We start from the raw sequence: 26,104 nt of genomic DNA, 5'->3' as shown, positions 1-26,104 counted from the left end.
AGAGAGTCAGATATTTGTGAATGTCGGGTCCGGTGGCTCAGTGGACGAAGGCGTCCACTGCAGGGGCCTGTGTTCAACCTCATGGTCATAGTTTTTTGCTCTAGCCCCGCCCCCTCCCCCATTGCACCCGCCCCCACTGGTGCGGCCCTCAACCACAAACTACACTGTAAATTTAGCCCCGAGAGAAAGTTTGTGAGTACCCATGCGTTAAGTGATCTGATAAATTTCTCTTCCAATTACAGGCTATTCTGGGCCAAGTACTTCCCCCTTTGCAGACTGCAATTCCATTCAGTTTCACTAAGAGCCTTGGGCACATGTGTCGGGGCCTGTTACTCACTGACTGAGATGGTTATAAAAGGGATGGGTTTACAGGAAATTATGTCAGGCTAGCAGCGCATAAAGTGCATCATTATAAGGGTGGTGGATAGACATTTGCATGAGGGGTTCCTCTCCGCAGCTTAGCTCGCGAGGCTCCTAATGCCGAGTGAGATCATGCTCCGAGCTCAGGAAAATCCTCTTAACTGCAACCCATTGTTAAGTAAAAACCGCCTGAGTAGACAAGTGCTGCTAAATGAGTCAGGCACTTATAACCTAATCCGCCCAACCAGCAGCGGTACGCATGACAGTTCGCGTGGGCGCACAATGCCTCACCACTATAGCTCACTGGTGGGTTTATAAATTCAAAGCACTTCTGTCATATACAGGCTGGTAATATAGATCAGTGGGATAATATGCAGGTGAGACAGCCCAATTGGGTCAATGCGCCTGTTGTAGATATATTTGAATCTATGCAGATGCAGCCTTTATGCATCAATGATCGATTAAATGAGTAGCAGTGAAGTAAGCAATATTACCAAATATATTAGAAGACTCATGAGAAAATTTAATTTCTCATATGCACCACAACCTGTAATTATTATTAAAATATACAAAATCACACAGTGAAGTAAATTAGAATTAATTAGTGGTGCAACTCCTATCCCAGACTAGCTATTGGACACTCCCCTTAATTCCAAAGCTTTCAGGCATCTTGTAGGTATGGGCGCAGGATGAGAGAGCAAAGACAACTCCAAAAACGCTTTACATTCTGCAGTTCACTCTTTTCCTTCCTCTGGTCGCTCAGCAACAAACAAAAGGCTAATGAGGGGCCAATGGGCCATTCTTGCGGGGTCACTAGAAGTCAAAGGGTGATCTAACATCCGCCATCCCTAGCATTTTGGTGAATCAACCTTCATCATCACTCTTGGACCTGTTCCTGATAAATACTGCGAGATCCTCTCTAACACGTACACTCACTTGTTGTGTTACTCCATATAACACTGTTCTCCATATAATGCCAAGAGTCACTAGGAACTCTGATGCTGATGCCAAGATGCTCTCAGAACTCTGCTCTTCGTAATACCCGCTAGCCAGTTTGGGTACCTACGTGTGTCACAGTAATTCTCTGTAATTTCTATTTTCTTTATGCTTGCGCAAATTGTAGAATTGTCTCTTGTTGCAGCATTGTTGGAGTAGAAAGTATCTTGGGGGACCTACCAAACTGGATGCGTGCCACAGCTGCATGCCAGGCAGTATTCAATAAGACACAGAGAATGAATCACAGGAGTTGGCACCTCAGGAGTCTTTTGTATGTGCAGGAATTCCTCCTGTAATCTTTCGCACAGATGACCACCCAAGCGTATCAAGTCAAAAACCTGTAATTCTCGCAAGAGTTATGCATAGTTATCATAAATGTAATTATGCACTTTCATCAACCGCTCGAATCCACTCACCAACATTCAGGAGACACGAACATTAATCATGCTGCGATTGGTCATTTTAGGACTATAACCGTGCAGATAAACATTAGGTACAATAATAATGGGGCCAAGACAGGACACATCTTTCATCCAACAAGTCTGATTTCTATTGCAACGTCATGAGGGAGCCACTGAAGATGGCAGACGCAAGCAGTTATCTGTGATCAGGAGGCCGGTTCCACTCTTTCTGGCTGCCATATTCTGCACTTGCTTCAGTGGCAGCTCTCAATATACTCGTCTTCAGCAAAGTTTGGGGCAAACTTCTTCAGACTTAAAGTTGACATCTCCTATGTGGAGATACAATAGGCCGCCTATGGGATGGACAGTGCTCTTAATAGTTTATGTGGCGGCAGGGGACTATCTGCAATCATACCACTAGACTGGTTATCTCTTTGTTTGGCCCAAGTAAAAATATAGTGTTGACACGGTCATATCAATACTAATACCCATAGTGGGGATCCAGAAGCGACAGAATTTATTTCTTATTGATTATCACAGTTGTCAGCTAGGAGGGGCGAGGGGCAGATGTTTACTGAAGGCAAACAAGTAGTGCTCAATATCACAGATTATAACTTTCTGGCATAGATATTTTCTTGGCCACATAATTAATGCGGACAGTGTGTTTTAGATCCATGTATCAGAAGCGGTTTTTAAAATGTATGATTATTATTTTTGCACTAAGTGCAACAAACGCAGCTGCGTCGATGCATACGCAAAGTGGTTGATCGTCTACTCCCTTATGCATATGTTATGTACCGTTTAACAATCTATAAAGACAATTCATATAAAAAGCCCACCTAGATTGCACACTAGTAATCTGGATGGGCTTAATGGTACCCAGGTGAGGGTGGGTTTCAATCTGAGAATCAGAGCACTGGTTCTTCAAGACTATTTAGATAAATTCTTGCCTTTTTACTGCAACCAAGGTGGATCTTTAGGTCTGGGCAGGAGGTTTTGCCAAGTACAAATACAGTTTAATGCACTTCCTTCACGCACACTCAGAGGGGTAAAGGGTTCACTAACAAAGTGACAGCGGGCAAAGTATATGACATTTTTGTAACCTTCAAGAAAAGGCAGACTAATTGGTACAATACCAATTCAGGGTTCGTGGATAGACAAGTTATCTGTGAAAAATTCACTTACAGCATTACCAGTGGTCCAACGTGTATCTATGATACACTCACTGAGCCTGCCTCAGTCACCAAAATAGTCTTTCCTGCATTGTAATTGACAAATTAAAAAAACAAACTTTATAATAAAAAAGAAACAATCTGATCCCATATAAAACTCCCACTGTAGAACACTTGAAAGGATTTCACTAGAAAGTGCATTGATGTATTACATACATGCACTGAAAACTCTGCAACTGGTTCCATGTAAACAACAGGTTCAGCCAACACGACAACACTTCTCTCAGTATGTAAGATCTGAGATCACTTCACAGAAGTGATAAGGTGGAACGTACATACCCCTCAGGCTCCTTCTGTGACGTATTAAGGATGAACTGCCAGGAGGGCAGCGTGTACCATTTCGTGAGCTGGCACTCTCTGAAATACGACGGAGCAATAGATGACATTTATGGCACGTGCCCTGCTGCAGCATTCTGTGCCCAATATCTGAAACAGCTTTTGTGTAACAGGTCAAGGTCAAAATCTCTGTAGTAAAAATACTGATGTTGCAAACACTGACGTCTGCACATCGAATTTGGTAACTTTTTAGTGTGGGGAGGGTTAAAGAAGGGCTATTTTAACTATTGTTAGTTTAATCTCCGTACATGATCACACTTTTATCAAAACTTTTATGTCAAGGCGTTTTGCGCATTATCGGTCTCCCTATTTCAATTTTTGGCCCGATACAGACAGCTTTTGCTGTAAGGAAGACATTATGTAATCCTTTGTAACCAGTAAATATAACAAGCATTTGCAATACATTCGGTCTCGCCTTTGGGACCTTATATGTATTTAGCTATGCAGCACATTAGCCTGGGTGCTGAAACATCTACTGTTCTTTAACATGGAGGGAAAGTAAGCACTAAACTGCGTGACACGCCAGGTATGGGAACCATGGAGAGAAATATTTGTCTTTCAGTGGGAAATGGTATAGTCCAAATCTCTGTTTTTAATATAAAAGCAGGGCCTTCGGTGGTCATATCACTGAAAATACAAGATTTGAAAAAAAATATTGTCTACGGATGCTTGTGGAAGACCATTTCTATGGACTGGAATCTAGAGAATGCTAAAGTGATTCTGGTATTTTACGGACCTCTGCTGGTCATTTTCTATCAAGTTAAATAGAGGCAGCTGCCAGAAAATTTTTAAAAAGAAAGTCCCTCAGCAGAGCAATTCTGGTATTTTACTGACCTCTACTGGTCGTTTTCTATCAAGACCGTTAAATAGAGGCAGTTGAACAGAAAAAAAAAGTCCCTAAGCGGAAGCTGACAAGTCCTAGGGCTGATCTCCAGAGCCCACAAAGTACATATGAAAGAAGCAACAAAATACTATTTTCTTTCAAAAGTGTAAACTATTCAATATTTTTGCTTTTCTGTGGATGCTTTTCAATGCATGCTTTATATGCTTTTTATGTTCCCCATTTACAACACATACTTTGTCCTTGACTCCTTTTCATACAACTCTTCTTTGAGCATAAGGTTCAACTGTGCTAATAAAGTCTGTTCAGCAGAGAAGGCCTACTCCTATCTTGCATGGTCGTAGCCCAAAATATAGCTATTTTTTTTTTTTTTTTTTAAAGTTAACTGGGGGCATCTTACACAATGTCGCCCGACCATTATCACAGGGTTTCCCTAGCAAAAGGCCAGATTTACCGGCGTTGCCAATGCTTAGCTTCCCTTACTTTTAAAGTGATGCCATTTGCACAATTACTGTCTAGCTGCTGCTTTACTACTGTGCTAGAGTCATCATGGCCTATGAGTGATTTTTACATTTTCAAGAGGCTGAGTCATCATCTGTTATTTTTCACTGGTGGATCTTTGTTCAGAATACTTTCATTCAGGCATTTCTGGAGATCGCTTCAGGCGGGGGCGACTAAAAATAACATTTTCTAAGCAGAGCTCCTTGCCGTGATCAATTAAAAGGAATCGACTGTCAGTTAAATAAACGTGCGAATAGTTGAGAATGGTAAAAAATTTAAAAATAGCTTGTCAAGTAGCATAACAGGTCAAACATTTAAGTCATGTTAAAGCAAGAGCATTAAAATAAGAAGATATGAGTGCGCGTGTTCTATGGAAGGAAAATAACTCAAATGTGTGGTATTTTCTTCTATTTTTTATTTCATCTTGTGAAAGGTTCAGATGCATTCACTTTGGAACCACCAGGAACGTAAACACTGGTCCGTTTTTACCTAGGATACTCCAGGAGTGTTGGCCGCTATGTTTTTGGCCTATAGATTTCCTTTATCAAACTAGTGCATTTCGGGAGTTGCAGTCTTCATTTGCCTAAATTAATTAACACATTGAATGCAAATAATGTATAAAGGGAATATCCATTAGTGGATACTTGGAGCCAGAGTCACAAAGTTATGTACATATGCCAGCTTAGCCAACACACGCCATACGCTTTTTTTCGCAAGGGCAAAACCACTCTTGCTATTCAGGATTGTTGTTTTTTGACTTGTAAAAGGATTTATTCACACATAGTTACATGTACGAGTAAACCTATTCTTGTGGGTGCGGAGTGGACAATCCAGGGTGCAAGAATGTGGGATGTTTGTGTACACTGGGCCACAAACATACATATTTGTGAGAATTCAAAAACCCATTTTCAACCTATTCCCACTCACAAAAAGCTCAAAGATTTACTCCTATGAAGGGCAGGAGTAAATCAATTTCCAGGATGGGATCGGGACACCTCTAGAAATTGGTGGTAGTAAGCAGGTGGTGTTTTTCTATAGGGAAATCCTTTCCCCATTGAGGGAAAAAATTAAACAGCTTGCCAGTGCGTGTGGCTTTGTATACATATTTTCTTATTGGAATATTTCAAATGAGCAAATGGAATTCAAATACGTTTTTCCAAGAGTCCACATGTCTATCCTCTACTTTTAAATAGATTTTATCAGAAATGGGTCTACATTTTAAGCAGACATGAAACCTGCATCCAAATATCCATCCTTCCCTTCTTTTACTTTTCAATAGTTCACCTTTTCCTCTACCTGATCCCGTTTGTATGTTAAATGGCAATATCTGCTTTGTGTGTGAGACACTATGCTCTTATGTTTGTTGTCAGTGTGCGTCAGCATCTATGTGCTGGTTTGTTGAGAGGGACACGTGACTAACTGGCACAGTCTACCATTCCTAACTCACTGTCAGGCTCCATTTCCTCACATGTTTGCACCTCACCCTCTCAAATTATTGCTCAGAATATTTCTCTTCCTTCTTCCGCCTCGATGTTGCAGCCTATTGTTCTTTCCTGCTTCCTCAAAACAAATATTTAAGGTCAGCTACTAACAACTATTCCATTTTGGTGGGGGAGACCAGGCCACTGATTGGGACCCTTTCTCTTCAGCCCACGTTTGTTCCCACCTTCCATTCTCCCGTCACATCTAATACTTTGAGGTGGCCTTGGAACAGCACATACTGCACTTCCAGTGCCAACATAAGACCCGTTCATCGCTGTGCCCCCTCAGATGACTGTATGTCAGCTGGACTATCTGTAGGGGTGCCCACTGGTCTCCGACACGGGCGCATATTTGTATTTATAGGTCAGTGTGTTTTTTGTGGCTGCTGTATAAGCATGATGCACCACAATTCAAACTTATGGGTGTGGCAATGCTCGCTTATATCCTTGGATGTTCCTGTGTTCTCATATTTCCTTGTAACTGGACAGGAAAAACAACGATTTTTCTGCTGAATTACTGGCAATTTTAACGTGAAAACATCAATTGAGAAAACTATTACCATTTTGTTTTTGATGGGTTTACAAAAGTTAGATTTTTTTCATGTGAATTTGAATGCATGTGCCATATTTAAAATAAGCACCGGCAAAGGCAATAGGTCTTGCCTATGTGAGAGCTATTGGCTTTGCCAATGTCTTTTAGCCATATTGTTCAGCAGCATGGCTGCTATGCAGCATGGCTAAAAGGTATTAAAAAAGCGACACAGCAAGGCAAAAAAAAGTGCTTATAGCTCTTTTTCATAAATAACTTTTTGCCAGGCTATACAGGAGCCGCGCTGCCGTACAACACGGCTGAAAGACATTGGCTAAGCCAAGAGCTCTCACACATGCAAAACCTATTGGCTTTTGTATAGCGCACATGCCAAACTCATGCATTATTTGAGGGCACTGTGATATGTGCTAATGAGGGCATTAAAACATATGAGCGACTATCAATACATGAGCATAGAATGTGCACTATGCAAACAAGTGTAAAGTGCATGAAAGGTTCGCACATTGGAAGCTGCAATCAGGGGCGGCTCCTCTGCTAAGGCGGAGGAGCATCGCCCCACTGCTTTAAAGCAGTGCAAAGTAAAAATAAAATGATAATAACGGCCGTCCGTTAGGATTTTATTTTTACTTTTGCAGTTACGCTACAGAGCAGCCCCGTTGATAGGGTGGGGCGGAGCCGGCCTCCCCAGACGTCAAGACCAGAGGAGGAGTGGTGGCTGCACCTAAAGTACATATGAAGGTTTGGCCGGCCGTGTCGGAACGGCTAAACCCTCATGCGCACTCTGCATGGTCTCCATGCAGGCTATATTATACTGCCTTCATGGAGAACATGCCTAGCCTCCAAGCCCATGTCTGAGCGCCGAACCAGGGCGCTCAGACCAATCACAACACTGCTTAAAGGATGCGTTGTGATTGGTCTTGGGGTTCTGGAGAAGACGCGGCGGCTTGGACCTCCAGGTAAGTTTTCTTTTTTATTTATTTTTAATTCCCTCCCTCCTCTTCTCCCCGACCCCCTCCCAGCCCCTCCATGCCCGTTCGGTAGCAGTCCGGGCCTGCTGTTTGTCCGATTTTGCAGATAGTGCACACACAGCGATTGCAGTTATTTACCATTTTTTGACCTTCACAATAAGGATACCAGGTTTGCTTAACACGGTGTCAATGTTTCCCAAAAGCTGGTAACCTGTGGGATGACTGGTGTGTAATGGAATAATTGATTACATTCCCAGTTTGATTTTCCCCTTTGAATCATATTTCATTAAGGTGAGAGTAAACCCATCACCCCTTGTCTGTCAGTGGCATGCCTAAAGAGGCTCGCACTCTTTTCTAATGCACATTTTATCCTTTGTTAGTGACGATTTCTGAAGACCAGCGACATTGAAATGGAGGGCAGAGCGCTTCAGATCTCGATGCGACACACAGCATGGACAGAACCTAATTCCTTAATCCCCTTTCTCCCGGCCAGCTCCCAAAGGGTAATCCAATCAAAAATGACAATAGGCTCTGAAGCCTCTTCAAACAGCAGCTACAACAACCTAACAGATTTCTGAAAAGATGGCGACAGAGGAGGGGAGGGACGGGCAACTGGGAAATCACTCAGAAGTGCTTTTAAAGACAGCCGGGTTAAACAAGAAAAAAAGCGATATGGAGGGAGCAGCCGGCAGGGAGAGAGGGAGTGGGGAAGAAATAGAACCTCAGTCACCTCGAGGCAGCAGACGGGCACTGATTAACTTGAATTAGCCTGTGCTTGTTCCCTGCTCCATAGAAAGGATCGTAAGTGACGTCTGGTTTGCACTGGCTAATTAAAAAGGCTGCAAAGAAGGACACTGAAGCTAACAAATGGTAAGCAATTTTAGTAAAAAAAACAGTCTCCCCCAAGCAAGAGAACATAATCTCACCGGCTCAACCCTAAAAAGGGGCAAGCAAATGGGATAATGAAAATGACAGGGCTCATACTTTGATCGCACCAATATCAGGTGATCGGGGCCTGCTAGTCCATTTCACAAAATGGGTGCAAACAGTGACCGATAACGCACAAAGACATAAGCTAATGAATGTGGTGCATACCTTGCATGTTGGTCTCTATCCGACGAATCAGCTCGTATGACTTGAAGCGATCCAGCAGCGTCCGAATGGCAGGAAGCGGATCCAGGATGATGGTTTCTGGGTGAGCACCAACGTATTCCTGTGGACAGAAACAGAAAAGACACCTTCACATTTGTTGTGACAAGAACAGGAATGCAGCAAACTCTATGCAAGGGGAAAAAAGTAACATCCCAATGGGCTGACGAAGAAGGTTGACACAATATGCCTCTCTCAATACATCTGTAGACCTAGATTAAAAAAATATGGACTGCTACTCAACCACAAAAACACTTTCTGATTAAAGACAGAACTAAGGTCACCCATTTGGAATGCCAACCATCCACACTTTTATAATGCCAATCGGAGAACAATCCATTCTTGAGCCTTTGTGATGTATGTAAATGCAATAGGCTGTATTCAAGAGTGAGATTCCTAGTGTAGTTTTAAAAAGCAGATTTTCAGGAAGACCCATGAGTTTATGAAGATATGATTTTACAACTGCACAGCGAACCTCAGACAGTAACAGGTTATTTTTTACACACATTGCATAGATAGGAAGATTTTTTCACCAGTCAAAGCCCTGTCCACGTTGAGGGGTGTCTGAAAAATATATTCTTCATTTGCGAATGTGTGCATCCCTCAGGATGCAATAGTCACAAAGCACATTTGTCTAGAAACGTAATCTATAAGGACACTTCCTTATCTTCGAATGGCTGTACTGCTTAAAGTGATATTTCCAATCCTTGGATTTACCAAGCTTCACACACACCACCAAATCAAGCTAACAAATATAACCTTACAGTAAAAAAAATTAAGACCTGAGAAAGTTGACCAAAAGTGGGGGCATCAAACTCCACAGAGAGAACGTTAGAAATTGGGTTAGAGGTTGACTGGGGTATGAGCCTTAGTCAAGCAACAACCACAATCATAGTCAGAGTAAGAAGTGGGCAAAACCAGTGCTCACCCTCTGGGAGTTTGGCACAGAGCACTCAGGCTTAACTTAGAGGCAATGTACAAAGTATTTGTGCAACACTTTAAACAGTGAAAACACAACTTTTAGAAATGTGGGTCTCTAGTTGGCAATGGTGTGCACCGTTGTCCAAGTAGGGAACCTTCTTCCTAGTCAGGAAAGGGGGATACACTTCTAAAATAACCCCTGCTCACCCCCTGGGTAGCTTGACACGAGCAGACACGCTTATCTCAGAGGAGTGTGTGTAAAACATTTGTGCACACATACAGTAATACAGTGAAAACACTAAAAATGGACCCCCACACCAGTTATCTCTATCTAAACGAAACAAGACCAAAACAACAAAAATCCACAATGCAGTAATCAAAATGTACTTCTTAGAAGGTAAAAACAGTTATGCCCATAGCAAACTATAGATGCAGCACTTTCAACACAAAGTACCTTGGATGCGTCACAATCAAACAAAAAACAGACGCAGGGAAGGTGATGTGTCGGTTCCTTACTCCAGGGTAGGTGATGCATCGGTTCCTTACTGCCATGCAGGGGAGGTGATGCGTCGGTTCCTTACTAAAGGGGAGGTGATGCATCGGTTTCTTACTATGCGAGGAGGCGATGAGTTGGTTTCTTACTGCAGCCCAGACGTCCTTATAGACTTGGCACCCCGGTGCGATGTGTGGGATCGGGGATGCGTCGGATTTCGATGCCGTGGCAACGACGCTGAGTTTTGGTCTCTCCAGCCACGGTCTCATGATGCGTTGGTTCTTGCTGCTGCACAGCAGGGCCTGCGTTTGAATCGGTGAGGTGATCTCGGACTTTGTAGATCGGTGCATTCGATGCAGCGTGTGGTGATTTTCTCAGGCGCTGCGTCAGTTTCTTCAGCGGCTCAATGACAATGCGTGGATATTCTTCCCACATGGTGGCGATGCATCAGAAACAGGTGCGGATGCATCGCGCTTATCGTAGTTGCGTGTCTTTTCCAGCTCCCAATATCAGGAACAACCGCAGAGGCCCAACTCCGCAACAGGCACCTCTTGGCAGGTCAGAACTCCCAGCAAAGAAGTTCAGGGAAGCTGGTGATGAAGTCTTTGTGTCCCTCAGACCAGGAGGCAAGCTCTACTTTAAGCCCTTGGACATCTTCCTCAAGCAGGAGACACAGCAAAGTCCTTGTCCTTTCCATGGCAGAAACAGCCACTGCAGGCCAACCCCAGATAGCACAAAGCAAAGGGGCAGTACTTCTTCAGTTTCTCCAGTTCTTCTCCTTGGTAAAATTCCAGAAATGATATAAAGTTCTGGGGTCTGGGCCCCAATATTTATACAGCATTGCTCTTTGTTGTCTTGTGGCAGAGAGGCTCTGTGCTCAGCCAAACCAGTTTTGTCCTCTTTGGTCCAGATTCCCGGCAGGAGGTAGAGACAGCATTGTTTAAGGCAGACCAGGCACATTCAGGTGAAAGGAAATCTCCTCCCCCACTCTAAATGCAGCCCAGGTCTATTCAGCCCAGCCCTGACTCACCCTGGAAAGGCAGGACACACCTCAGTCTCCTGCACCCCCTTAGTGGCTGTCTGAACAGAATGCACATCCCCAGCCACTCCAAAACCAGACAGTCAATACACAAACCTAGCAGAGGCACACAGGATGGCTAAGCAATCTTGTTCCCACAGGCAGTTATACTTGTAAGATATTAGAAGTTAACTCCCCATTCTATCCTATGAGACAGATCGCCTTTCCTAGTGAAAAACAAAATACACTGCAGTTCACTATCAGGACATGTCACACACATCAGTGCATGTCCTACCTTTCACATACACTGCACACTGCCGACAGGGGTACCTTGGGTCTACCTTAGGGGTGACTCATATGTCAGGAAACTGAAGGTTAAGGCCTGGCAAGTGGGTGCACTTGCAAGGTCGTCATGGCAGTATCAAACTGCCCACAGACGCTGCTGTGGCAGGTCTTAAAACCTTTTGCAAGGCAGCTTGTGTGAATTTATTTATTTATTTATTTTTTATTTATTTATGGATTTTTTATAGAGCGCAACACTCATCCCATGGGATATCACGGCGCTATATACCAAAGAAACTACTGCTGACGTGTGCTGAGATCATTGAGGGTTGGGGAAGAAATAGGTTTTTAATTTTTTCCGAAACTGGAGATAATTAGTGGTATGTCTTAGGTCAGAAGGTAGTTCATTCCATCTTTTTGCTGCTAGATATGAAAAGGAGCGACCACCTGTTCTAACTTTGTAGATACGTTTCGTTTTAGCCAAGGCTGATTGGCAGGAACGTAAGTTCCTGTTGGGTACATAGAATTCAATTTTTCCGTGAAGAATTGAGGGGCCGGTTTTGTGTAAGGCCCGATAGGCATGGCTAAGCAGCTTAAAAGCAGCCCTCTGGCGCATCGGAAGCCAGTGAAGTTTGATTAGGCATTCCGATGCTGAGTCGCGATAGCCTTTATTGCAGATGAGTTTAGCCGCCAGATTCTGCAGAACCTGTAGGCGGGAGAATAAATATTCGTTCATCCCTACGAACAGTGCATTGCCATAGTCCAGACGACTAACCAATAGGGCCTGTGTCACCGAACGTCTGCAATCTAGGGGTATCCAGGGAAATATCCTAGCAAGGAGTTTTAGTATGGCAAAGCCCTTGCCAAAAAGGGATCGAACGTGGTCTTTCATGGATAGTGTATCGTCCATGATAATCCCTAGGTTCCTGGCATGTTGTTTAGGAATAGGGGCCGATCCCAATGAGGGTGGCCACCAGGTATCATCCCACATACGTTTGGCGCCTCCGAACAAAAGAATCTCTGTTTTGCCTGCATTCAGCTTTAAACAGTGATCGTGCATCCATCGTGCCATTTCAGAGAGACAGTCGTGTAGTTTGATTTTGCAGGCCTCTGGTCTCTCATCCATCGTCACCATCAACTGCGTATCATCAGCATAAGAGCAGATTCCAATACCCCACTTCCTTCCGATGTCAGCAAGAGATGATATATAGACATTGAAAAGGGTGGGGCTCAGTGAGGCGCCCTGAGGAACCCCGCAGTCGATGGGATTGGGCCGTGAGTGGAATTGGCCCATGTGTACTGCCTGGGTGCGGTTGCTCAGGAAGGAGTGTACCAGTTCAACGCTGTAGATTGGACTCCTTTATTCTGAAGTATGTTCAGCAGACAGAATGCACCATCAGTGCTGCAGCCCCACTCACAGCATTTGACTTACAGGCCCTGGGCACGCACAGTGCACTGTACTAGGGACTTAGTAGTAAGTCAAACAAGTCAATCATAGAAATACATATCCATAGTCACAATTTACAGAGGGAGCACTTGCACTTTGGTACTGATCAGCAGTGGCAAAGTGCCCAAAGAATCTAGACTAGCAAAAACGACATTCAGCACACAGCAAAAATACAGGAGGTAGAAGCACAAATGCAGGGGGAAACCACGCCAAGGATGCCAGGTCTAACCACCACCCAAAAAGATTCCACACCAGGTTAGAAAACTAGAACTTAATTTAATAAATAAAGCAAGACCAAAATGACAAAAATCCAATAAGTAGAACTTAAGATAACAATTTTTATAGAATATACTGTGAAATATCGCTTATTTGGGGTATCTGGTCCTGCCGCATAGGGACAAATTCAAACGTTCAGGTAGACTGTGATGGTGTGGGCCGGACACAGGGACCAGTTGGGCCCACTGAACAAAAGTTCCTTGATCCAGGCTACGTAGTCGTTGACGAAGATACAGGGTGCCGTCAAAGTGATGCGTTTGTGTCGAGCCACACAGTGGAGGAGACAATTCGATTTTTTCTACGCAACACCGGTGAAGCGTCAGTTCCCAGTGTGACGTGCTGGTTCTGAAAGCGATGCACTGGTACCGCTCCTGCTGCAGAAGATGCGTTGATTTTCTCCATGCAACGGCATCAATTAAGAGTGTGATGCGCTGGTTCAGAGGATGCATGGGTTTTGTTGAAGCAAGCACCTTAGGCCTCACTTTCAAGGGCCCAGGACTGGGGTGGCGCCACTAGGTAGGGCAGACTCACAGATGGCAGAGTCCAGGGGCAACAGTAGAAGGGTTGGAGGTCTTATGTCCCCGAGACTTCAGATCAGGAGGCAGGCCAGCAATCCCTTGAAGTTACTCTGCCTGGGTGAGAAGGACTGGACCTGCATCACTTGAACCCAGAGGAAGAGCAGGCAGCAGGGTAGCACAACAAAGCAGCAATCCAGCAAAGCAGCAGAGTGGCAGTCCTTTCCGCAGCACAATAGTTCTTTCGGGCAGAGTGGTCACAGGTCCAGAAGTGTACTGAAGTCATGTTATGTTATGTTAGTCGAACTTATATAGCGTGCAGCTACCCTAGGGTGTCCCGGCGCTTGCTGTAGCTCTCCCAACACTCAGCAACAGGAGAATCAAAACAACCAAGTTTTGAGCGCTTTCCTAAAGGAAAGAAGATCCTTTTGAGTTCCTCAAGACAAAAGGCAGTTCATTCCAGGCCCTAGCTGCAGCCGCAAAAAATCTTCTCCCACTCCATTTGGCTTTCCTTATACTAGGGAGGACGATGAGTTTTGCTCCCAAGGAGCGCAGAGTTCTTGCCGGAATGTACCAGCAAAATTGTTGTCTCATATAGAGAGCCTGTGTTCTGCAAAGCGCGGAACACTAAACACAAGGCCTTGAAAAGGATTCGCTTTTTTACCGGCAGCCAGTGGAATTTTCTTATTGCGCCGGAAATCGGGGTAGAACTCGATGTGCCCGTAAGCAACCTGGCTGCTGAGTTCTGAAGCATCTGGAATTTATAAAGATTACCCTCCTGCATGTTCAAATAAAGACCATTGCAGTAGTCCAGACGAGACATAATCAGAACTGTAACCACTGTAAATTTACAATCTGCAGGCAGGAGCGGGAGCACTTTCCTCAAGCTCCTGAGAATGTAAGAGGTGGTAGAGACAACCGCATTCACCTGAGCTTGCATGGAGAGGCAATCATCCAACACTACCCCCAGATTTTTTACTTTCTGGGAGGGGACTAGGAGAGTGCCCATGGCCTCTGGCCACCAACTAGGAGTCCACATATTGGCATTATTGCCAAATAACATTACCTCAGTTTTACTTGCATTAAGTTTAAGGCAGTTTTGAGACATCCAATCTCCTACTGCCCCCATGCAATCATGTAGTCTCTCCCCCGACGCCCTCTCCTGACCTGGTAACAGATATTACTATCTGAGTATCGTCGGCATAAGATGTAAGACAGAAGCCAAACGATTCAATCAACGGGGCCAGAGGGGAAACATACACGTTAAAGAATGTGGGGCTGAGGGAAGAGCCTTGTGGGACCCCACAGGGAAGAGAGAATGAGTTCGAGACGAAGTCACCTAAAGCCACTGACTGTCGTCTGTCAGAAAGGAAGGACTTTAGAAGAGACCAGGCTTTATTCCGTATGCCACAAGCCGATAACCGGTCCATTAGAACACCATGATGGACCGTGTCGAAGGCCGCGGAGAGGTCCAGCAGGATCAACACTGCCTTACCACCTTGGTCCAGCCCTCTCCTAATCTCATCCGTAGATTTGAGGAGAGCGGCCTCGGTACTGTGTCCTTCTCTGAAACCAAACTGGGTGGGACCCAGGGCGTTGGTGTCACGCAAGAAAATACTTAACTTAGTGTTCAAATATCTTTCCACCAGTTTTGCCGGTAGGGGAAGGCGCGAAATAGGACGGAAATTATTGGGATCATTCATGTCCAAGTTAGGTTTTTTTCAACAAAGGGAGTACCGAAGCTACCTTCCAACATTTTGGGAACTGCCCAAGAGAGAACATAGCATTATAAAGCACCGTCAGTGTCGAAGCTATGGGTTCAGGTGCCAATTTTGCTACTGCCACAGGGCAAGGATCAACAGGTGATCCAGATTTTGCAGTTAACAAGAAATTGAGGGTCTCTGGATATGTTATGGGAGGAAAAATATCCAAAGAGGGTTTTGGATTTAAACAAACAGTAGGGCCTGAGTTAACACTAACCGGGTCTTTAAAAGTATTAAAGATTGCTGCCACTTTAGACTGAAAGAAAATAGCAATTTCTTCGCAGAAATCCCTCGTAGGTGTAAGGGGAGTAGGCAATGGGTGCGCTAGCCTAGTTACGGTTTTATAAAGCTCCTTTGTGGAATTACTTGCAAGTTTAATCTGACGTGAAAAAAACTCTTAGTTTCCATCAGTAAGTGTTTGTAACACCGAATGCTTTGTTTATAAATATCTTTAGCAGAAGGGGAGTAGCTCTTCCTCCATGCCCGTTCCAATTGTCTGCATTTTATTTTTTGAGATTTCAGCTCTAGTGAATACCATGGTGCTGAGGGTTGTAGCCTCTTGGGGACTATCATTTTTTTGGGAGCAAGAGTGAGGCAAGCCTCCTCAATCCACGCTTTATATATAGAGGCAGCTTCATCAACCTCTGCAGGGAGGGGTCTTTGTGAAGAGAAAAGAAGATCCCTCAGGTCATTTCCTTCCACCCTGTTCCAGGATCTAATTTCCTTGGTGTCAAAGGTCCAGTACTTATACCCAGTGGTGCCTTTGAAGGGAGGGGGAGGATTCAAAGAAGGGCTCTGAAGTGCACAGAAGTCCCCCCTTCCTGCCCTAGCTCCAGACTCACTACAAGGGGGTATGCAGCCATTTGTGTGAGGGACACAACACAGCCTACTGAGGTGTAAATGTGAGGCTGTGCCCAGCTCCTCCTTCCCATCCTACCAGGATAATCTATCAAGGCCCATCAAGTCACACCTAAACTCCCTTTGTGTGTAGGTGTCTAGGGAGAATGCACAAAGCCCAGCTGTCACCCACCCCAGACAGATCAGAGACAGGCAGTAGGCACCAAAATGGCTAAAGTAAGAAAATGCCAACTTTCTTAAAGTGGCATTCTCCGTATTGTAAATTAAAATCTGACTTCACTACGAGTTAGGATTTTAAAATAGGATTCCAGAGACACCAGACTTGGGGGTATGAACTCTTCCCAATTGGAAATTACACTTCTAAAATGTAATAAGGTAATCCCAGTGTTATCCTATGGGAGAGATGGACCTTGCAGTAGTAAAAAACGACTTTGGGAGTTTTTCACTACCAGAACATGCAAAACTTAAATGTATATGTCCTGTCTTTTAAATACACTGCACCCCCACCTCTGGGTTGTTCAGGGCCTACCCGAGGGGTGACTTGTATGCATAAAAATTGAAGGTTTGGGCCTGGCAAAAGGTTTATTTTGCCTAGTCAACACAGCAGTGTAAACTGCACAAACAGGTACTGCAATGACAGGCCTGAGACATGGTTAAAGGGCTACTTAAGTGGGTGGCACAATCAGTGTTGCAGGCCCACTAATAAGACACACAATTGATGGACGGAATGCAGAAGAAATCAAAACAGTCACCCCCAGTCAAGAGATCTGGGTTAAATCCATCATTCTTTTGCTCACCATGCCACCCCAGTTTAGACCTGGACATATGCAAATCAGTCTTGACCCTGTGCCTCATGGGAACACTCCAGCCCGAACTGCCAAGCCAGGTCCTCCCTGGACTGGAAACAAGCATCCTAGGACCGGTTTCGAGGTTTCACCCCTCTTCAGCCAGGATAGCTTGATTCCAGTAGCATTTAATTTACAGGCCATGGGTAGAGGTTGTAAATGAAATATGACAATTTGGGGATTATGTTACCATGTTTTGGGGAGAGAGCACAAGCACTTTAGCAATAGTAAAGTGCTCAGAGTCCTAAGCCAGCAAAAACGAGGTCAGAAAAGTGGAGGTGGTAGGCAAAAAGTTGGGGGAAAAACCACCCTAAGGCTGTCGGATCTAACAGAAAGCAATTCCACGAAGACACTGCAAGGTATAATCTACACACATTTTTAGTGCAAGCTCAAAAGCTGTCAGCAAAGGGGGCTACTGCTGGCCCAGACAGTCCCAAAACACAAATGTGGCCTGGCACCCAAAACTCGGAGTAAATAAAAAAAAGTCTGACAAAGAAATAGATTAGCCCAAGGATTCACCAATCTAGCCTGAGGTGCATAAGTCTTATAATGTAACTTTCCAAACCACTGTACCCTTTCTGAATTTGGAGTTGTCACTCTTATCTTTTTCCAATTAAAAATGTATTTGGAAACGTCTAATATGGCAGAATACTGCTCCAGCATCAACCTATTAACTAGGCCAGCTCTCTGATTTTGTGCAGCACAAATATCACAACGGAATTATTGTACAAACAGTATAAGGTAATCGCAGTATCTTTGCCTTTAAAAGGGCATACCATTCCTTGTCATGTTACCATCTTAAATACCGCGTTCAACGATTGGCGCACTTTTTTTAAATTTGTTTATTGAATTTTTGACATATATGATACATGATACATCCACCTGTAATATGTGCGGGTTAAATAAACATTTACAAAAATTAAAATATTTTCCGGCATTGTGCCCATGTAAAAACCAATGGTGGCAAACCTGTCCACGTTCAAGTAGAAAAAGGACTTATGACTAATACAACAGAGGGATTTCATAATAGTTAATACCTACTATCGTTACAGTAAATGAGCAACTTACAGGTGCTTTTATCACAAACAAATCTGTTCCACCTACAGATTCTCCAGTAACTTCAGTCAGTCCTGCCATTGCAGGGTTAGTGATCCAACTACTTTATGTATAACCATAAAACATTTAACAGCAAACCATAAAGGAAGAAAGAAAGAAAAAGGGGTGAGAGATCAGGGTAGTTTAAGGTAAAAGAAAGCAACCATGCCTGCCACAATAAATCCAGTTTGGCATTGTTGAATATGTCTGGGTTAGTATCATACCACTGCATGCTGGACCCGTCCATATTATTTATGACATTTATTCCACACCATCACTTTGCTAGAGCACGCTACAGCCCAGAGGCAGACTAGATTAATTAGAGTTGGGGGCATTTATGGGGTCATCCAGAGTTATTGCCACTTGAAGCATAGTTAGAATTGTGTTCCAAGCTGTCGAGATGGGGTACTTACTTACGCAGCCCAAGCGTGTTCTCCCTCATCAATGAGGCAGCTTCAGCCTTAGCCTAGTTCAGCATGGATTGTATCCAGGCTTTGAGCGGTGGGTGATCTTTTGCCTTCCATCTTCGCTTGACAAGCCTTTTGGCTATCACTAGGCCCAAATCCAAGATATTGGAAGAAGACCTGTGTTTCTTATCTCTGGGAAATATTCCTGCTATGCAAGCCTCCCATGTGTCCGGCAAGACCCTATCTGTGCTTATGTTCAGCAGTTGAATCACCTATTTCCAGTATTCCTGCAACTTGGGGCACAACCACAGTATGTGCAAAAATCGGCATCTACCCAATTGCAACGTGGACAATAAGAGTCTACTCTATCAAAATACCTATTCATTTTATCTGGGGTTAAATACACTGTTAACTATGTAGAACTGGATCAGCTGAAACCTAACATTTCTGGATATAAATTTCGGGCTCTCCCACAATGTGGCCCATTCTTTGTGTGTATACGGTCGAGTCAAGTCTGTTACGCAGGGGTGTTAAATCAATCATGGTGTATTCACAAATTGAATCTGCGAACCATTTTGTAAGATGCCATCCCGTGCCCATCACATGTACGTACTGCATCAGTAGATGCGTCGGGAGCTCTTGTGTTATACTGCCCACATGTTTCTCCAGCGTGGCTGTCCAGGCGGCATGATTAAGAAATTGCCCGGGGTGAACACCCTCTTCAGCCATAGAGAGAAAGGGCCATAGTTTGCCTTCCATGTATAGGTCTCCTAATGTGTATACATCTGCATCATGCCAGGCTGAGTCCAGCCGCCCTACACTTGCCCCCTTCTTTCGGCATTCCCAATATTGGGATTGAAGGCACATATGGTTTGACATGTCTTGTGAGATGCAAAGCTCTGCGAAAGCATTTCTGTGCTGCTTGCACCAGGAGGGGAAGGGAAGTGTGTGACTTGGAGCAGGAGTGGAAGATAAAAAGGAGCGTATCCAGATTGTACGGGCGATTACATTCGCCATATCTGTAAGATGTAGTTCCGCTACCCATTTTGCAACCCACTGTATTTGGGATGCTAAGTAGTAATGTTCCAGATTGGGTAGGGCTAACCCACCCAGTGTGCGAGGTAAATATAATTTAGCTAGTGCCACCCTACAGCGCATATTATTCCAGAGAAGGTCTCTCATCAACCCCTCTAGTGGCCAAAAGAATGACGCTGGGAAATACAACAGGAGGTTAGCAAAGTAGTATAGCAGCCTGGGCAGCATCATCATTTTAATAACTACTGCCTTGCCAGCCACCGATAGATTAAGCGTTTTCCAAAATTCTATTTAAGCTCGCAGGGCTGTAATTACTCTGGTTATATTGCCATCCAGGAGGTCCCGGTCATTATTCTATATCCAGACCCCCCCAGATATCGAAACATGACTGGTTGCCATACCACTAGTGCACCATCCACTACCATACATGGGGCAGCTATGTGAGGAGTAAAAGGAAATAAACAGGATTTCCCCCCAATTCACACCCAAGCCCGATAAGGAAGCAAATTGCCAAAGCATGTTCAGGATGATCGGAGGTATCGCCTGCAGGTCCCTAACAAAGTAGAATGTCATTTGCATAAAGTGATACGGCATGTGTTTCTTCACCCAACTGTATACTCCAGCAACCTGCTGTCTGACGTGACGCCATAGCCAGCGGTTCTATGGCCAGGGAAAAGATAAGCGGAGAAAGAGGACATCACTGCCTAGTCCCCCTCCCGATCTGTATAGGCCCCAAGAATAAAGTACCCAAGCGGGCACGCGCCACAGGAGCTCCGTACAATAGTCTGACTAGGCTCAGAAAATATGGCCCAAACCGGAATCGTTGTAATACAGCAAACATAGAAGGCCACTCCACCGTGTCAAAAGCCTTTTGCAGGTCCAAGACAAGGCAGCCTGCTGCTGGCCAAACCACCGTCGCGCTACACATCACCCTAAAAAGCCTGCGGATATTCAGAGTGGTGTTTCGGGCCGGGACAAAGCCATTCTGATCCGGATGAACCAGCGCCAAACGAGCCGCAAACACCCTTGCTAGCACCATGTAATCCCTATTAAGTAAAGCTAAGGGTCGGTAGGCGCTCGTTTGCGTGGGATCTCTATCCGGTTTCGGAAGTGTAATCAGCATTGCTTCTGTCAGGGAGGCTGGCAGAGAAGCACCCTCTTGGACTTCTGTGTATAACTTCAGGAATTGGGGGCTTTACAAATCCACAAACGATATAGAATTTGTGAGGAAGACCGTCCGGCCCCGGAACCATTCCAGACAGCAGAGCTCGCATTGTACCTCTCACTTCCTCCAGCGTGAGTGGAGTATCCAATCCTCTGCACTGCTTGGCTGTGATAACAGGAAAGGTTAGGCCATCTAGAAAAGTGTGTATGGCTGTCTCAGGGACACCCAGAGCCGACTTGTATATAGATTAGTAAAGTGTGTTGTTAGTACACTATGGATTTCATGCTGTGCATACTTAAGTCCGTCTCCCGGCGACTGGAATGCAGTGATGGGTCCCGTGGCTTTATCTTGTTTTATTAACCAAGCTAGTAAAGGCCCAGATCTGTCAGCTTTGGCGTATGCCGCTGCTGAATGCGCTGCAAAATTCAGGCATCACTGGCGTTCAAGGAGTTCCATATGTTTTTTATCCGCCTTAAACAGCCAGCCGGATTCTAGAACGTCTTCCACTAACTGGGATTCTAATGCCAGTAAGTCCCTTTCCATTGTGAGTAATTCTGATTCTATTTATCTCTTCAAGCCACAGCCCAACTACAAGCACTTCCCTTGTATTGTGGTTTTCATAGCAGCCCATTCCACCATAGTGGACGAGGCGGGCGCAGCATTGAGAGTGAAGTACTCCTTAATGGCCATCTCTATCGAGTCTCGGAAAGATGGGTCTTTCAACATCACTGGCTGCAATCACCATGTAGGGTTAGCAGGCATCCCGCAGTCCCATATCAGTGTAACATAATGTGAGTTGTGGTCAGAACGTGCTCGACCCGGGTAATCCGATCCCGTCACATAGGGAAGTAGGGGAGGAGAACACAGAAACCAGTCCAGTCGTACTTGTTAATTGTGAGGTGAAGAATAAAACAAATATATTCTCATGTTAGGATTACGGTGTCTCCGCAGGTCGACCAAATCAAGTGTTAAGCATTGTCGAGTTGGTTGTGGCAGTCGTGCATCTCAAGGGGGGGGGGGGAAGGATCTATCCAAACTGGTGACCAGAACGCTATTAAAATCCCCTCCAATCTGCCATGGGATTTCACACCATTTTGTCAGTGCCAAGGAAAGCGAGTTAAAAAATGGACCCTGTTCTGTATTAGGAGCATACACATTACCCAGCGGCACATAACGCCCCTCTAACCAGCCTTTCAAGAAGACATATCTACCATTTCCATCAATCAGGACCTTCTCTGCCGCAAAGGGTGTGCCTGGGCAGATCCAGATTAGGCCCCCCGTCCAAACAATGAATAGTCTGTGGCATACACTTTACCCCTCCATTTTCTTTGTAGCCGGACCTTTTCAATTTTATTTAAGTGTGTCTCCTGTAATGGGGCAATGCGTACATTGTGTCGCTTAAGGTAAGAATAGATTGCGTACCTGCGAGACGGTGTGCGGAGACCACGCACATTCCAAGTGAGTATAGTGAGGTCACCCATAACAATGCTTTAATCAAGTGTGAAATGTGACCAGGCCCATGCTTACAGTCACATGTGTCGATTGGCAGATTACAGAATCCCCGACCAGCCCTCTCCAAAAAACGTGTACAACTAAAAGAAAAATAAATAAGCCATTACGGCAACAAAGAAACATCACTAGAGCTGTCCCCCAAGGATTAGAGGTACTGCCCCAACCCTGAAAACGAATTAACTGTCAGTGTAACTAACAGGTTCCCTGTATAAAGGAAAGTATGAGGGGGCGCAAGGCCACATAGGACATGCCACTATTTTAAGATCCCCAAATGTCTTTTTGTCAAAGCCACTAATAATGTATTCCGCTAGAGCAGCCCACCAGCACCATGTGGAAGCTCCTGTATCTCTCCAGTAGGCTGACCCCCCCCCAGTGTAATAAACCATACGAAGGTGAATGCCAAAAGTCAGTGGGATACGGTTTGTCAGACAGTTTATGATGTCATCATCTCAGCCTCAGCTGTAATACAATACAATTGGAAGTCTGCAGAGTGACGTCAGGCATCCGCAGCGATACAATGTCCGATAGCTCGGCTGCCGATGAACCTTCATCTTCCGAGAGGTGGATCAGAGTTCCATCTCTGCTGCTGGACTCTGTAGCTTCGACTATCCTTTCTGCTACTCAGACCGCTGCCTGCTGCTCCTGTCTGACTAGTGCAGGGTCGGTTGTCACTGACAGGATCTGCTTCTTTGGCCTTCGACGACTCCTCATTACGCTGGTTTCTCTATTCCTGGCCACTGGGCGCCCCTAGGCCTGGGCTCCGAAAACTGACCTGTGGCTTTCAGCCAGTCCCTCGTATCCTGAGGTGTGTCACAGAATCTAGTCTTCCCTTCAGAGACCACTTGGAACCTTGCCAGGTGGAACGACAAATATGCAATGCCCAGCTGCCTAAATTTCTGTTTCACATGTAGGAAAGATCCCCTTTGGCGTTGAACCCTTACCGTGTAACCTGGGAAAAAGAGGACCTTGTCTGGCATCTCCAGCATCTTCCTGGACTCCGGCAGGATCATATCTCTGTCCTTGAAATGCAACATTTTACAAATGAGTGGGCGCGCCCCTGCGCCGGTCTTCTGCACCGGATGCGATGTGCACGTTCTATCGGGAAGAAAGGTGAGAAGGTGGAGGAGGGCAGTGTATCCTTAAGCCATTGGTCAAGAATGGTCACAGCATCTTGACCTTACGCACCCTCAGGCAGCCCAATCAAGCGAACGTTATCCCACCTGGAGCGGCCCTCTGCATCTTCCACCCGCTCTTCCAATTGTCGTATTCTGGCCTCATGAACATTTCCCTGCTTTTCCAGAAAATCAGTGGCAGGCTTCAGTTCCATGACATCCTATTCGATAGTGGCAACTCTATCCTTCAATTTCCGGTGATCCGTGTGCAGCAGTGTATGGTCAGGTGCTACCTTGTCTATTTTGGATTCCATCGACTTCCTGGATCAGTCTATGGCAGCCAGGATAGCATCCAATAGATCATTCGGAAGGTCCTGCTGCGTTAGTGATTGTGCATGCTCCATGTCTGCAGGGCCAGTAAGCTGTGAGGAAGCCCTTGATCCGGCTCCCCTGGTGCAGCCTATCTGTCCAGTCCGGCCCTCCAGTGTACACTAGTGGTCTTGCAGCTTCAGTGGGGCAGAGCAGAGTACTCAGCAGGCTACACTGCTCGCTAGGTCGTGTCACCCCGCAGTGGGGATGTGGTGCGCCCGCTTTCAATTCTTCTGAGGTGATCAGCAAATGTGTGCTGGGTCTGCCGTGTAACGTCTTTATGACCCCAATCCAGTAGTTTGTCGATGGCCCAGTGTTCTCTCTTCGTATCAATGAGTCAACAGTCGTCCTCTTCTCCTGTACACCACGAACTTGACCGACATTTCCACTCCCAGAGCAGGCATATGGTAGAACGATTATCCCTCACAGCGATGACCACCAACGAGAATCTTCCTTCTCTTGTTCTGCTCCGCTGCCACCTGTGTTTATCGGACTCTTCGTGGGCACAAACATGCACCCCACTAGACCCAAGCTATGCCCGGAGACACAGCTGCCCCATCAGTGCGCTACCAGCCTTCACTTTACGAGGTACCGTCTTAAGGTGGGTCCCCCTCACTTGCCGACATGTTCCCTTACTCACTCTTTGGTGCTCTCCACTCCAGTCCCGGGTTGCGGTGGTGCCGCAGCCTGTCCACAGCCCCTATATGCTTAGACCCTCAAATGCGTATTACTCCCGCAGGCTGTGCCGCCTTGTTAGCTCCTTGATCAGTGGCAAGACCCATTAGCACCTGCAGACCCTGCTTCCAGACTGCCGGCTTTTCCAGTGTCCGTACAATGCTCAAATATGTTTAGCACAGATATTCTTAGGCCAAAGTTCCCATGGTTATATGCTGTACCATACGACTCTCCAAGTCTGGCATCCACAGTCTCTAGTCTGGATATTTCGAAGCCTATCCGGCCTCAGCACACACCGTCTTGTGCTTCTTTGAGCATCGTGCTCCCTTATCCATGCTGTCCCGGTCTTCAGCCCAGCTGTCCGTAATCTATACCCGGGGAGGGAGCCCGGGGGAGCATCCATCAAGTACTTGAGGCAGCGCGTCCCCGCCTCCTCCCGCACTTACAGCGGGCAGGTGGTGCAGGTCACAGCTCCCTACCGAGCCCTACGCGTATCAATTGGAGTCCTGCTCGTGCCTCCTCCACTGATTGTTCAGGTAGGTCCAAGCCTGGGCTGCTCCGAGACCCAGCTCCACCTGCACAGCTCCTTACTGAGCAGCACCTTGCACAGACTCCAATTCAGCTTCTGGCTGCCACGGGATGAAGCAGAGCGCGTCTTCGCTTGTCACCCCTCCTTAGCGGCCTCGTCCCCACACCAACATCACCACAGGCTCCAAGCCCCGCTCACCCAGCCGGGGCCCGGCTCCAATTCGCTTCATCTCGGCAGCAACGGACTCGGCTGTGTTGCTTCGCCTCTTGTTTCTGGAGAGCTCACTCAGCACTCGGCTGCAGCTTCACGCTTCGAGTGATGTAGACATCCTGGAGAAATGTGTCGGATTACAGGGGTTAGTGGCGGAGCGAACTCTAAGCGCGTCCGCTATGATGCCCCTGCTGGCCACGCCCCTCCCAAGGATTGGTGCGAAGATACATTTCTCCACTGTCCCTATTTACACGACTACACTAAGAACAGGCCCATAAACAACTGAGCCATTGAAGTAGAACATAATTTGTACCAGTGGTGGTTGGTGGCGGTCACCACCACTCATTTGAAGTGTAGGGGGTGAAAGAAAAAGATGCACGAGGTGGAAGAAACATAAGACAGCCTTTCCATGGGAGAGGGGGCAATGGAGAGGCAGGGGTTAAAAGAGAAATTATGGGTTTTTGTTTAGCAAATTAGGTACGAAATCGGGAGCACTTGCACCAAACATCAACAACTCTGATGGCAACATATTGTACTACAACAGCACATCGCAAAAATACCTATAGCACATTCTCTTACAACCAGCACAGGGCCCAAACCCACAAACATACGCGACACGCTGTACTTCAACCCACAAACTGCACAGTGTAAACATAACGAGACATGGGTAACCATATCCACACTACTGTGAAACGAACCATACAATGCCTGTCATTGAGTTATGCAATCATCAGACTGCAGCCTATATAAACCCAATTCAAG

The 26,104-nt window shown here is 45.7% G+C and overlaps 1 protein-coding gene across 2 annotated transcripts in view; it reads right to left on the bottom strand.

Annotated features, from left to right (window-relative positions):
* ITPK1 (inositol-tetrakisphosphate 1-kinase) overlaps nucleotides 1-26,104 on the bottom strand; it is a 596,101-nt gene that overhangs the window by 149,882 nt on the left and 420,115 nt on the right. For both annotated transcript variants that reach the window (XM_085626490.1, XM_085626489.1), the window contains exon 5: nucleotides 8,762-8,879. In XM_085626490.1, the coding sequence (XP_085482616.1) occupies nucleotides 8,762-8,879 (118 nt within the window). The remainder of the gene's footprint in view (nucleotides 1-8,761; nucleotides 8,880-26,104) is intronic.

The sequence above is a fragment of the Triturus cristatus genome, chromosome 9, assembly GCF_964204655.1.
Source record: "Triturus cristatus chromosome 9, aTriCri1.1, whole genome shotgun sequence".
NCBI lineage: Eukaryota > Metazoa > Chordata > Amphibia > Caudata > Salamandridae > Triturus > Triturus cristatus.
Note: the sequence above shows the minus strand (reverse complement) of the source record. Positions and strands in the feature narration are given on the sequence as shown.